Source organism: Pholcus phalangioides, unplaced genomic scaffold (genome assembly GCF_987345545.1).
Source record: "Pholcus phalangioides strain wild (caught in Gottingen) unplaced genomic scaffold, Ppha-v1.0 ptg000021l_1, whole genome shotgun sequence".
Classification (NCBI taxonomy): Eukaryota; Metazoa; Arthropoda; class Arachnida; order Araneae; family Pholcidae; genus Pholcus; species Pholcus phalangioides.
The window spans coordinates 13678397-13691542 of NW_028301614.1; the positions used below are offsets into that span (position 1 = coordinate 13678397).

At 42.6% G+C, this 13146-nt stretch overlaps 6 protein-coding genes across 6 annotated transcripts; 5 read left to right on the plus strand and 1 right to left on the minus strand.

Moving 5' to 3' along the window:
• Window positions 1–259: 259 nt before the first annotated feature.
• On the minus strand, window positions 260–2083 carry LOC149070665 (uncharacterized). Its single transcript, XM_089248895.1, has one exon. It carries the CDS (start codon window positions 2081–2083, stop codon window positions 260–262), a length of 1824 nt encoding a protein of 607 aa, XP_089105021.1.
• Window positions 2084–7415: 5332 nt separating this feature from the next.
• LOC149070666 (uncharacterized) lies at window positions 7416–8279 on the plus strand. Its single transcript, XM_089248896.1, has one exon. The coding sequence runs from the start codon at window positions 7416–7418 to the stop codon at window positions 8277–8279; it is 864 nt and encodes a 287-aa protein (XP_089105022.1).
• A 138-nt stretch (window positions 8280–8417) lies between these two features.
• Window positions 8418–9161, plus strand: LOC149070667 (uncharacterized). Its single transcript, XM_089248897.1, has one exon. It carries the CDS (start codon window positions 8418–8420, stop codon window positions 9159–9161), a length of 744 nt encoding a protein of 247 aa, XP_089105023.1.
• A 114-nt stretch (window positions 9162–9275) lies between these two features.
• On the plus strand, window positions 9276–10215 carry LOC149070668 (uncharacterized). Its single transcript, XM_089248898.1, has 2 exons — window positions 9276–9622; window positions 9714–10215. Exons 1-2 carry the CDS (start codon window positions 9276–9278, stop codon window positions 10213–10215), a joined length of 849 nt encoding a protein of 282 aa, XP_089105024.1.
• Window positions 10216–10477: 262 nt separating this feature from the next.
• Window positions 10478–11278, plus strand: LOC149070669 (uncharacterized). The gene has a single exon (XM_089248899.1). The coding sequence runs from the start codon at window positions 10478–10480 to the stop codon at window positions 11276–11278; it is 801 nt and encodes a 266-aa protein (XP_089105025.1).
• Window positions 11279–11603: 325 nt separating this feature from the next.
• On the plus strand, window positions 11604–12548 carry LOC149070670 (uncharacterized). Its single transcript, XM_089248900.1, has one exon. It carries the CDS (start codon window positions 11604–11606, stop codon window positions 12546–12548), a length of 945 nt encoding a protein of 314 aa, XP_089105026.1.
• Window positions 12549–13146: the final 598 nt, after the last annotated feature.

Here is a 13146-nt window from a genome sequence, read left to right on the forward strand (position 1 = left end):
ATCTCAATAAGCAGCCCCTCTCCGGGCAGCCACCCAGCCACCAGGAGGAGCCCACAAGCCCGAGCAACAGCCCGGAGCACCCCCATCCAGACCCCCGGGACCCAACCGCAAAAATCCCTGGATTTTAATGACAGAAAAAATATACAATATATACATATACACAATATGCATCACACAGTCATCTATTTACACGTGACAGATCCGCCCACGCGACAGCTGCCCCTGTAAGGCGCGGAGTCTTTATGTGTTCTGTTCGTTTTCAAATTCCGAAGACTCCTCCTCTGTGGAAAGTGCCCTGCAGTTTCTTGCTCTTTGCGATCGAGGCGGCTTTCCGTCGGGGATGAATGTTCTCTCGTCTGTTGTTATCCTCTCTTCCAATTTTTTCTTTTCGGTCAGTTCTTTTTAACAGCTCGGCTCTCCAAAGGGCCAAGTTTTCTTGTGTAGGCTTCCCGAAGTGAAATTTCTTGGTCAGTGGGCATTCAGTGGCATAGTGCAGTGGTGTTCCCACCATTCCACATCTGCAGGTGTCTGTATCCCGAAGGTGGAATCGCTTGAGGTATGCAGGGAATGGCCCATGTTCTGTGAAGAACAAGATCATTGCTCTTGACCACCCCTGATCTTGGAGCCTCACCCTCGGAAGTACCTGGTGGATCTTTCTCCCTGTTTTATCGTTGCTGTCCCACTGCACCTGCCACTGCCTTAGAAGATGTTGTTTTATCTTTGCCTTCGCCCAAGACCTTGGAAATGGAATATTTCGATTGACTTCTGGTCTTTCTGTTGTTGCTTTCGCAAGAGCGTCAGCTTCCTCATTACCCCAGTTCCCCTCGTGGGCTTTAACCCAGGAGAGGGCGATACCGGGGTTATTAATGAGAATCTTCCTGACTGCTCTTGAAGCGTACGTTTTGGACAACGGATTTGTGACTGCATGCAGCGAAGAAAGCGAGTCCGTGTATATTTTGACTGGAGGGTTTAATTCCTCTGCCTTCCTCGTTGCCTCTAGAAGAGCCAGCATCTCTGCCTGGAACACGGAAGCCTCTGCGTTAAGCTTATGTGCCCACTTGCTGATTATTTTGTTGCCTTCCGTAACGACGTAGGCTGCTGCAGTTCCGTCTTTAGTCTTTGAGCCGTCCGTGTAAATTACTGTCGGCGTTAGCTGTTTGTCATGGTGTAAGCTGATCTGTCCGTCTTTTACCTCTACTGCTGGGTGTGAGGACCATCCGATCTCTCTCTGTTCAATTTGCGAATGCTCTATGCGCTCGTTGTTGACTATGGTAGGCCGATTGAGTCTCGTCAGCAGTGCCATTTTTGCTTCAGACTCTATCCAATGCCCGAGGGGGGCCAGTCCTGTTATCACCTGTAGAGCGTTTGTTGGTGACGTGCAGTATGCCTTGGTGATATAGAGGAGAAAGCTCCTCTGAACCGAGTCTAGTTTTTTCTTTACTGCCTTGGTGAGCTTGGAACCCCAGACTGGGGCACCGTAGGCCAGCATCCTCTGTATCACCGATACATATAAGGTGCGACGCATGACACTGGTTATGCCCCATCTTGAGCCTGCACAGCTTAACAACTGTGGGAGAACTTTATTAACTTTATCAGCTTGTAGCCTCACGTGTTCTCGGAATTTGAGTTTCGGATCTATGTAAACTCCTAAGTATTTGAGAAGGTCCGTACGTTCGATAGGAGACCCATCAATCTGGAGCCCTGATGAGGTCTTGGACGATATCCACAGATATTTTGACTTTTCTGACGCCACCTCAAGCCCGTGTTCCGTCATCCAGTTGTTGATCTGTTCGAGTACTTCTGACGCGAGCGTCTCCGTTCTACCTTCCGTGGGGCTGCTGACCAAGATGGCAATATCATCAGCGAACGCCTGGACTTTCACGATTTCATTTCCCTGGCCTGGCCATCTCATCTTCAGAAGGTGGTCAATTACAGCGTTCCAGGGCGTTGGACCAGAGCAAGATCCCTGTGGACATCCTTTAGATAGCCTATGTGTCGCTAGTCCCGCTGTAGTCTGAAGTGCCACTCTTCTTCCCTGAAGAGTGTGGCACATTATTTTGGCAAGCTGTTCTGGTATCGGCATATCTTCGAGTCTTTCTCTGATGATGTTATGTCTCAGTGCATCAAACGCTCCTTTAATATCCAAGGAAATGAGCGCGATATCCTGTTTTTTCGCCCTTTGTTTGACGATCACCTCCTTAATAGCCAGGAGGGCTTGTTCTGCAGAACGTCCCTGTCGAAATCTGAATTGGTTTTCATTCCACCATCGTTTTGCCTCTGTGGGGGTCCATTACCGGCACCAATATCTTCGGGTAGTCCAACACCGAAAGAATTTGGAAACTGCTGATGTATAAATTACGCTTCTAACTTTGAGTCCGTACTTGAGGCTAAAAAAATATACATCTACACCAGGGGTCTTCAACTCATGTCCGGTGGGTCAAATGTGACCCTCTGAGCTTTTTGCTTTGGGTCGCCGATTATTTTTAGGAAATGGGTACTTTACATAGAAAAGGGATTAAATTCAAAAACGCAAAAAATAAAAAAAATGTCGAAGATCTCTGGGGGTCACTTGAAATCCGTACTGCTATATTGTAAGATACGTTTCAGATTTAATGTAATGCTGCGCATTTGATACATTAAAAGGGCCGTCGTAACGAATTTGGGAAACCCTGAGCCAAAACAGTTTTTGAGGCCTAAGATTTTATACAGGATACATACGTTGAGAGGCCGAATTTAACATCCAAACGGTATACATAATTACAGAATTCACAGAAATGCTAAAAAAAAATACCTTAATTAAGAAAAGAATTTTAGAATATTGAAAAAATAATTTCCTAATTGAAGAAAATATATAATTAATGAAAAAAGAGTTACAGAGTTACTGAAAGAAACAATTGCAGAACTACTGATAGAAATAATAGCGTTCAGAATTATTGAGAATAATTTCAGAAATGTCAAGAGAAATAAATTCATGAAAAAATTAAGAATTTTTTGAATAAATAATTTCCTAATCAGTGAAATTTAAAATTAATGAAAAAATTATTCAGAATCATCGAGACAAATTTCAGATTTAATAAAAGAAATAGAACCTCTCGATAACGGACTCCAATGGGACCAAAACTTTTGTCCGCTAACGGGGAGTGTCCGTTAAGGGAGGTTCCGCTGTAGTTAACTAATTAATTAATGAAAGGAAGTTATTTGAAAATAAATTAAAATTAAAATATAATTAAAAACTAAATTTAGAGTAAAAATAAAAGTGTTCAATAATTTGGAGAACCCTGTTCAGTAACTGCGAACGCCACGGTATGACTTGGCTTTAATTTGGCTCGCATTGTCTGAGAGGTTGAAGACCCCTGATCTATATTGAGAAAACAACAACCCTCACGTTTGTGCGTACAGGGTGCGAAAGGGGTGCGCGAGTAACGGGGCTGTATTCGTATTAAAGGCACTTCCTACAGCAGTTTAACGGTTGAAATACTTCAAAATAGTTGATGGTGTCCATGATCAAAAGGGATCCAGGATCAAACTCACTGACAAGAAATCTATTTATATCCTTCAAATCAGGGCAATCAGGAAAACGCTATTACGAAACATTCGGCGTTCGCGAAGAGAATTGTTCAGGAACACAATGAAATAGACAAGGGTAATAAGAATCCATCTTGAATTGATGCGGAGATCAGTTGAATATATATATATAGTACCTACGCACAAGAAAGAATGTTCTTACTCTTTTATCTTTCTGCTGTTTCTTCTTTAGTGTGAAGTTGGGAAACTAAAGTGGCTCAAAAGAAACTAAATTTTGAAGGGTTTTTTCTTCTTTTTCCGCCTCTCTCTTTCCTTATACAATGTTGGAAGAATAAAATCTTACTTTATTCTATTTCTTTCCATTCATCTACAAAGTGATAGTTTGGGAGAAAAACAGGCGAAAGATGAAGATTTTTTTTTTCTGAGAAACAGAAATTCTTTCAGAAGAAATTCCAGGGACAAAAAATAATGGACGAAGTCGAAGAAAATGATCGAGAGCAGAATCGGATGTAAGTGAAACGGATTTTTCTTGGAACATTAGGATGGCTGCTGTCGTGCTCTATTGATCGAAGCATTGCATTTTTTTTCGAATATTTTCAGGCTACGAAACCATAGAAATGTACAATCAAATCCAGTAAAAATAGGATCGAGACCAAAGAAATATATGTTTGAAAATGTCCATTGCTGTCGCTATCGAGGTATAACTCATTCGATATGGCTTCCGTGCGGTCGTTTTAGCATCTCGTGCTGGATTCTCATCGTGAGGATCGAGGTTCGAACTTCGTTCGCGGTGCAGTGGTGGTAGGCTGAAGTTGGTTTGCTACAGTTTTGTAACTTCGAGAAGCGAATGCGAGCCGGTCTCACGTTTGAAAAAAATCTATTCACAGAGACCAGTCATACCTTCAGGCCGATTCCAAACGACCACGCAGAAGTTGACGGAACACACGGGCGCTGTTTTTCACAGAGGAATCGGTTCCATAGTCGAAAAAAAATCCGCCCGCCCATCAAGGGCTCGGCGATCATCTGGCAACTCTGGTTTGTTCTTCATTCCCCAAAGCGTAGGCCGAAAATCCCGTGCTTGCAGGTGATGATCGTGTAAGACCGGTCTCAGCACGATAAAATGAAAATTCAAGCATTTTCCGTTTTCGCTTCAAAATATGAAAGGCAGATGGCGGCACCAGTAAGAACACGAAACAAACGCAACTCTGCCAACAGAGATGCGTTTGGGCCGTACGTTAGGTAAAATGTTAGGACGCATATACATCGACACAACACGTTTCTAATTAACTAACTAATTGTGCGATTGCTCGGTCCATATCCTACGGGACTTCTAAACGAAAAGCCATCACCGGGAAACAACACGTTCCTGCATGTAACCGATTCATTCGAAATTCCCCAAAGGAATGTCACGAGGTGCATGTACAGTTAAGTAGTCGTAGTCATCCGATATGGTGGCTAAAATTACAGAATTGGGAGAGCTACAAACAAAAGCAGTGAAGACTTTTCGTTATTTTGCGAGGTTCAAAGCCAGTGCCTCCTTGACTCCCTGTGCCTTTTTGGCTTTTCGTAATTGTGGCAGAAGAGGATCCATTACAGAATCAGTGCTTCTTCTCCGGACATTCTTTGACCACAAGGAGTTTTGACTCTACGCACTTGATCGGTACTGTGGTAAAATGTTCGTCTTCCACCATGAAGTTTTCCATAAAGGTCATGGGTTCGATTGTGGGAAAGAGAACATAGAAAACAAGTTCTTTATTTAACGATCCTGGGACCTTGACCACCGATATATCGCGGTTTCATTTCCCACTCATTGGTAGGAAATTGTCGTACGGCGATATGGCCAGAGTTGGTGTGCTTAAAACAGTTACATTCCTGTATAATTTTTCGTGACAATAGGAGGAGCTTATTTTCAAAAGGGAACATTTCCATTTTTGATAAATTTACAGCTTTCAAACGTAGAAAACAGTCCAACACAAGTAGCACGTGGGAGGGGTAGAATAATATTTAAATGCAATGTTTCCTGATTCGAGAGAGTTATCCACATTTGAATTTTCGAAATGCTACGTTTTGAAAGAAAATTAGTTGAAATGTCATCTTATTTGATTAAAATTTGAGCTGGTTAATTCTGAAAATTTTTAAATTTTATTTATCCCCTGTTGATTCCAGAATGAATCATTCATTGTTGATTCCAGAAGGTTTTCACTAGCCCAGGAGGATACCCTTACTGCCATCTCGTCATTAACATAAGAAACACGATCGTTTTAAAGTGGAACTTCCAATAATGGGCAGTCCCGTTAGAGGACACCTCCACTGACAAACACAATTTTGGATTACATTGACAAGACTCAATGTATCCTGTTATCCATTAATGAACACACCTCTTTAGCAGACAAAGTTTTCGGTGCCACGTGTGTCCACAATCGAGAGATGAAAAGTACCGAAGTGTATGAAAATGGTGGATGTGTTGTTCCCTTTTGATAGAAACGACATACTTTACATTGTAATTTCTACCAAAAATTTCCCGTTTAAATAATCCCGGTTGAATAATCCGACAGAGCTTATCATAAAGAATCATAAACCGTTAAAAATTGCATTTCAGGAAAAATTGTGAATGCTCCCTTTTGAAAATAAGTTCCTCATATATATAGCGAAAGATATTCTATTTTTAGGGAAGATGGACGGTGAGCACACAAGAACAGTGCTGAGAAAGGATGTACGTTTTTGAGATGGTGTCGTAGGTACACTGTAGCTTCACTCACCGATTTAAACTCGCTCTCACAACACTTGGATTATAATTACAAGACGAACATAAGTCATATAAATACAGATAATTACGTATATACTGTCTAAATATTTCCAAAGATATTCTGTTCTTCACCTTTAAATGAAATCGACTAATGATATGTTCCCAACTGTTTTATTATACATTTCCTTCGGGGATGATCCGCCGCCAATCACTTCAACGGGGAAAAAATATAGCGTTTATTCCAATTTTAACTGCTGGGAATAAACTCACACAATTAAAAAGCTGGCAAAAGATCCAACTGAAATCAACGACGGTATTTCATATCTAACGACTAGAGAGAGGAGGGATATGTCATCGCGGTTATATGTCGTCCGTGGAGTCGGAAGCGAACGCGTTGGTGCTTATAATCACTGCCTTAGGAAATGTTAGATAGCGCGCATATACTATATCAAGTAGCAATCAGTTTTGAAGTGTCGCTACGCACCAACTTCTACTCGAAACGATGAATTTTGTGAACTTGCCGGTGGTGCTGACAGAATTTCCTCGAAAACATTGAAAGAGTATTTGTAACGATGCGAAAAAGGGATTGCGGTAATTAATCTTGGAACTATTTCATCCGAACTCGATATGGTTATGCTGCGCGTTAACGTTGGGGAACAATTTAGTTAAAACTTGGGAATCGACAAATTAATCGGGATTCAAAATGCCTGTTCATCCTGGACGATCGGGGATCGTTTTATTTTTGTTTTCTTCCTTTTAATCTATTATTCTCATTATTACTGTTTGTAAGATGGCAACAGTGAGTTACGTTCAGAAACATCGTGGTAACAAGTCGCACATGTATGTAGCTCGCATGTTTTATATTTGAGGAAATTAAATCTAATTCTAAAATGTCGTCTCATAATTCCGAACAAGCGACTGCGGAGCAAGCCCCAAAGAAATCAGCAGGTGCATATTGTGAAGCGCCATGATAATGGTCCGTCGAGAAGCCGGAGGCTCTTCGTGTGTATTTGTTTCGATTTGGAAGCTGGACAGCTCGGTGATAGGAAAGGAAACTTACTCAACCAAAATAAGCGAGTGTTATCGGTGAGTGAACTTCATTCTTTTCCGTGTCGTTTCTGTTCGAATTAAATCGTTCGTCAATATGCCGAAATCAAAATCTAGTGATATGCTCTCAGAATTCAAGCTCTGGACGAAGGAAATTCGAACGGCGGAGGAAGAGGTGTCAGCCATTTTAGAATCCGATGACGTGTATTTGCTACGGGAATTCAAGCGCGAGCTAAAAAACTTGAATCAGAATCTAGAGAGGTGCTACCGCGATATCGCGAAATCGAATGAATCACTCGGTGAAGTGGAGTATGACGGCTACGTAGAGCTGAGACGAAAAATTCGCGAGATGACAAGTTCGGTGTCGATGGCTGAAGATAGTTTCAGCCAGCCCAGTGAAAAATCTCAGTCGAAGGACAATAATCTCAAGCTGCCAACGTTCGAGTTACCGGAGTTCAAGGGCAAGTTCGGAGGTTGGCTGAGCTTCAAGGAAATCTTCGAGGGTTCAATCGGGAACAACCCCACTTTATCAGATGTCCAGAAGGTCCAGTATCTGAAGGCGGTCCTGAAAGGTGAAGCGGCGAGATTAGTGTCGGGATTTGCGATTACGAGTGCGAGTTATTCTCAAGCGTGGGATTCTCTGAAGTCGAGATATGACAACAAGCGTGAACTCACGTATGCACAGTGCGCCAAGATCGTCCAGCTGAAACAAGTGAAAATCGTGAATTCAAGAAACATCTTGGAACTGCTGGACACGGCGAACGAGGCAATACGAAATCTACAGTGCTTGGGACTTGAAGTAAGTGGTCTCTCGAATGAACGGTTGGTGTACTTTCTAAAACAAAAATTGGATGATAATTTAATCAAGCAGTGGGAACTAAGTCAAGGTCAAGATTATTCCGAGTGTGATGAATTCATAGCTTTCCTTGAAAAACAGGCCAGGTGTCTAAAGTCTGTCTAAGATGGTCCCAGACCAAGGGAAGAGTCGAAAGGCAATTCTAGACTTGCCTTTTCCTGTGCTACTCGTAAACAAGCTAATGTGTTGTGTATAGTGTGTAAACAAGATCATAAGCTCAGTGATTGTAGCAAATTTAAATCCATGACATTCAACGACAGGTGGATTTTCGTGAAGTCAAATAAGCTATGCTTCAATTGCTTGAGGAATAATCACTCAGCTGCAAAATGTTTGTTTACAACCCGCTGCCAATGTTGTAAAGGAAAGCACCATACTCTCTTGCATGAATTCAAGGTACAACCTCTTGTCGTAACACCTACGAGTGAAGAAGCAGGCGTGTCGGGCACTTTCAATGTTTCCACAGCAAAATCAGGTCAAGTAATGTTGTCTACAGCACTCATAAATGTCCGCGGGTGCCGTGGTGATTATGTAGAATGTCGAGCACTCCTGGATAGTGGCTCCCAGACATCTCTCATAACCAAGGACTGTTGCAAGAAAGTAGGACTGATATTCAACAAATCTAAGCATTCGATTCTAGGGGTCAGTGATGAAATATGTGACATTTCGACAGCACAAGTGAATCTGAAGTTCATCGCAAGTTGCGGCAGGAGTCAAGTCCATACAGCAACAGCATTAGTCGTCGAAAAACTGTCTTCAAAAACGCCTAACTTCGAGATAGCCATTCCTGAGGGGATGTTCGGTGACATTCAACTAGCCGATCCTGAAATCTACAAGTCGAGACCGATCGATATAATTCTAGATGCAGATGTTTTCTTCGATATTCTGGAGCCTGAACGACTCTCAATGCCTGGAGCTCCACTTGCAGTGAGGACAAAACTGGGATGGATACTGACTGGAAGGGTGCCGGCTACGGGGAGACGGCAATGACTCGAAATTAGCTGCACTCAGACTCAGTGTTGTAGTGACAGTGTGGACGAGATTTTCAACCGGTTCTGGGAACTGGAAGCGATTCCCGTCGAAAGAGAAGAATTGTCCGATGAAATGATGTGCCAGGAAATTTACTCTACAGATGTCAAGAGAAGTGATTCGGGACGGTATGTAGTGAGTCTGCCATTCAAATCTACAACTGCTGAGTTGGGAGAATCTAGATCCATAGCAGTCAAACGATTCAAGACACTGAAGAGACGTTTGTCAAGCCAACCCGAACTCAAAAAGAAATACGTGGACTTCATGAACGAGTACCAAGAACTGGGTCATATGGAACTCATTACAGAATCAAGCGTGAGTACTCATTGCACTGAGCATTTCTATATGCCGCATCATGGTGTCCTGAGGGAGCAGAGCAGCACGACTAAACTGAGGGTGGTGTTCGATGCCTCGTGCAAGACGTCATCAGGTATCTCACTAAATCAAATTCTGCATTCTGGTCCAAGACTCCAGGAAGATATCTTTGATGTTCTTATACCTCGTACAATTCAGATCGCATGCTGTTGCATTCACCGCCGACATAGAAAAGATGTTTCGACAGATTCTCGTTCAGAGGAATCACTCCGAGTTTCAATGCATAGTGTGGGGAAACGATCCAAGTGAGGAGTTGAAGGACTATAGACTGACTACAGTTACTTATGGTACAACCTGTGCTCCGTTCTTGGCCATTCGAACAATTCAGCAGCTGATTCAAGATGAAGAGCAACAATTCCCAGATGTTTCAAGGATTGCATCGAAGGATTTCTACGGCGACGATTTGCTGACCGGTGCTGCAACCATCAGTGAAGCAAGGATGTTGATGAACAAAATGATAAAACTCATGCAAGGGGGAGGCTTCCAGTTGAGGAAGTGGAACTCTAACATCAAAGCGGTTATGAATGACCTTCCCCCGGAACTTCAAGGTTCTACAAATCTGGTTCAATTCAAAAAAAACTCCGTTCACAAAAATTCTGGGAATTGTATGGAATACATGTGTAGATACCTTCAGTGTTGAAGGTGATGAAACTTCCACAGAAATCCAAACAAAAAGACAGCTCCTATCCCAGATTGCTAAGGTTTATGATCCTCTGGGTTTTTTGAGTCCGACCACCGTGATCCTAAAAATTCTGATGCAAGGTCTGTGGAAGGATCATAGGGGTTGGGATGAACCTTTTGACGACTCATGTCTTGTCGGATGGAAAAAAATTAGTAAGGAATTTTCTTTCATCATCATGCATCATCAATGCTCTTCTCATCTTTCCGTTCCCAGATTTCTTATGGGGAGTACAAGGGCTGTCAGGAGTATGGACATTCATGGATTTTGTGATGCATCATGTAAGGCATATTGTGCAATTTGTTACCTTCGTACTGAGTTTACAGATGATGCAGTGAATGTAGCCTTGATATGTGCAAAGACAAAGGTTGCCCCATTGAAATCTACAACCATACCACGCCTGGAACTGTGTGGAGCAGTGTTACTGGTTAAACTATCCGAACGAATGAATGGAGCTTTGAATTTGAAAATCAACAACACAATTCCGTGGGCTGACTCGAAGGTTGTACTTCATTGGATAAAATCGGATCCCACTAGGTGGAGGGCATTCGTCGCGAACCGAGTGAAACAGATTCACGTATCAAGTGATCCAAATCAATGGCATCACGCTCCCGGCAAGGAGAACCCAGCTGATTGTGCCTCCAGGGGGTTACCACCGTCACAGCTGAGAGAAAATTTCTTGTGGTGGAGAGGGCCAGATTGCTTAAGTGAAAGTGGCTTGGTGATACCATCCAATTCCGACCCTTCAGACCAGTTGATGGAGGATGAATCGGAATTAAAGAAGTCGGTGAATGCAACCCAATCTCACGAAATCGTGGAAGAATGGAGTTTGATCAGCAAGTATTCATCGTTTGTTAAACTTCAACGTGTTGCTGCTTGGAGTCTTCGATTCATCCACAACTGTAAATCCAAGAACAAAATCGTTGCTACACTAAGTGCTTCTGAATTAAATGATGCTAGCTACTCTAGCATTAGTTCGGATCGTGCAGAACTCAGAGTTCAAAGACGAACACAGTTTTCTTGATAAGGGAAATCCCCTTCCACCCACAAACAAATTCTTGTCACTAAGTCCATTCATCGATTCAAGGGGTTTGATGCGAGTGAGTGGTAGGTAGAAACATTCGAATCTTAGTACAAGTGCCAAGAATCCATTGCTCCTGCCTAAAAATCATCATCTCACATCACTGATAGTGGAACATTTCCATCTGAAATACCTTCATGCTGGAGCTGAACTTGTTCTCTCAATGATTCGACAAGAATTCTGGATTACGTCGGGTAGAAGCACCGTAAGAAAAATACTCAACAGGTGCGTAACCTGTTACAGATTCAAGGCACGACCTGAGACGTCAATGTTGGGTAATTTACCCGCACACAGAGGCTTGCCCTGCAGACCATTCCAAAGAACTGGTGTAGACTTTGCCGGACCGATTACAACGAAGCCGATATTGAAGAGGTCGAAGGTTCGACTCAAGTCATACTTAGCGTTGTTCGTATGCTTCACAACAAAGACAATTCACATTGAAATCGTGTCAGAACTAAGTACTGCAGCTTTCCTTGCAGCATTTAGAAGATTCATATCCATAAGAGGGAAGCCCACAGATATGTATTCGGACAATGCAACCAATTTCAAGGGTGCTGTCAATTATTTAAGTGCACAGTTCGAACTCTGTAAATCCCAAGATGTGCAGAAAGTTATCTCTGAAGAAAAAATCAATTGGCACTTCATTCCTCCGTTATCACCTCACTTTGGTGGACTGTGGGAATCCAACATCAAATGTTTAAAGCGTCATCTGTTGAAAACGTGCAAGGGAAGTGCTCTCACTTATGAGGAGTTAACTACTCTGACTGTCCAGATTGAAGCTTGCATGAATTCAAGACCCCTAACTCAACTCGGCCAAGATCCAAACGAGCTGCAAGCTCTGACTCCTGGACATTTTCTCATCGGTACTCCAATGACTGCTGTACCCGAAGGTGATGGTGAAGCATCGGGAAGTCTACAAGCTAAATGGGCCAAGATACAAAAATTGCAAAAGGATTTCTGGAATCGATGGTCCAGGGAATATTTGACCAGTCTTCAACCAAGGATGAAGTGGAAACGTGAAACGTCAAACATAGCAGTCGGCGATCTCGTTATCTTGAAGGAAGACACACCTCCCCTCAAGTGGCACTTGGCTCGAGTGACCCAAGTCTTTCCAGGTGACGACGGAAAGGTCAGAGTTGTGGAAATCCAGACTGTGAATGGTTTATACAAACGTTCCGTGAATCATCTATGTCGTTTGCCAGTCGATTATTGACTGTCACCTTTTTTGGGGCGGGAGTATGGACGATCGGGGATCGTTTTATTTTTGTTTTCTTCCTTTTAATCTATTCTCATTATTACTGTTTGTAAGATGGCAACAGTGAGTTACGTTCAGAAACATCGTGGTAACAAGTCGCACATGTATGTAGGTCGCATGTTTTATATTTGAAGAAATTAAATCTAATTCTAAAATGTCGTCTCATAATTCCGAACAAGCGACTGCGGAGCAAGCCCTAAAGAAATCAGCAGGTGCATATTGTGAAGCGCCACATCCTTTGCAATATATTCACTTGACGTAGAGCTTATTCTTTTGGAAATATAGGTGTTACTGCATCTGAATGTTTAGGTGCAGACAATGAACACGTGGTTTCGTTGTAAAAGAATTTACGACACTATTTGTCATATGCAAGAGAGAATGTAGTAACTCTTTTCATTGCACATCCCAATCTTTCAAAACTGAGCTTAAAACTAGTTTCAGAAATTTTGGTCTTCATGTGCCACAGAACAAATCCTAACGTTTTCCCCCAGTTCTTGCTGTCGATTCCCTTTCGGGATGTGCGACAGATGCGGTTCGCACAGAGCGCTGCGGTTTT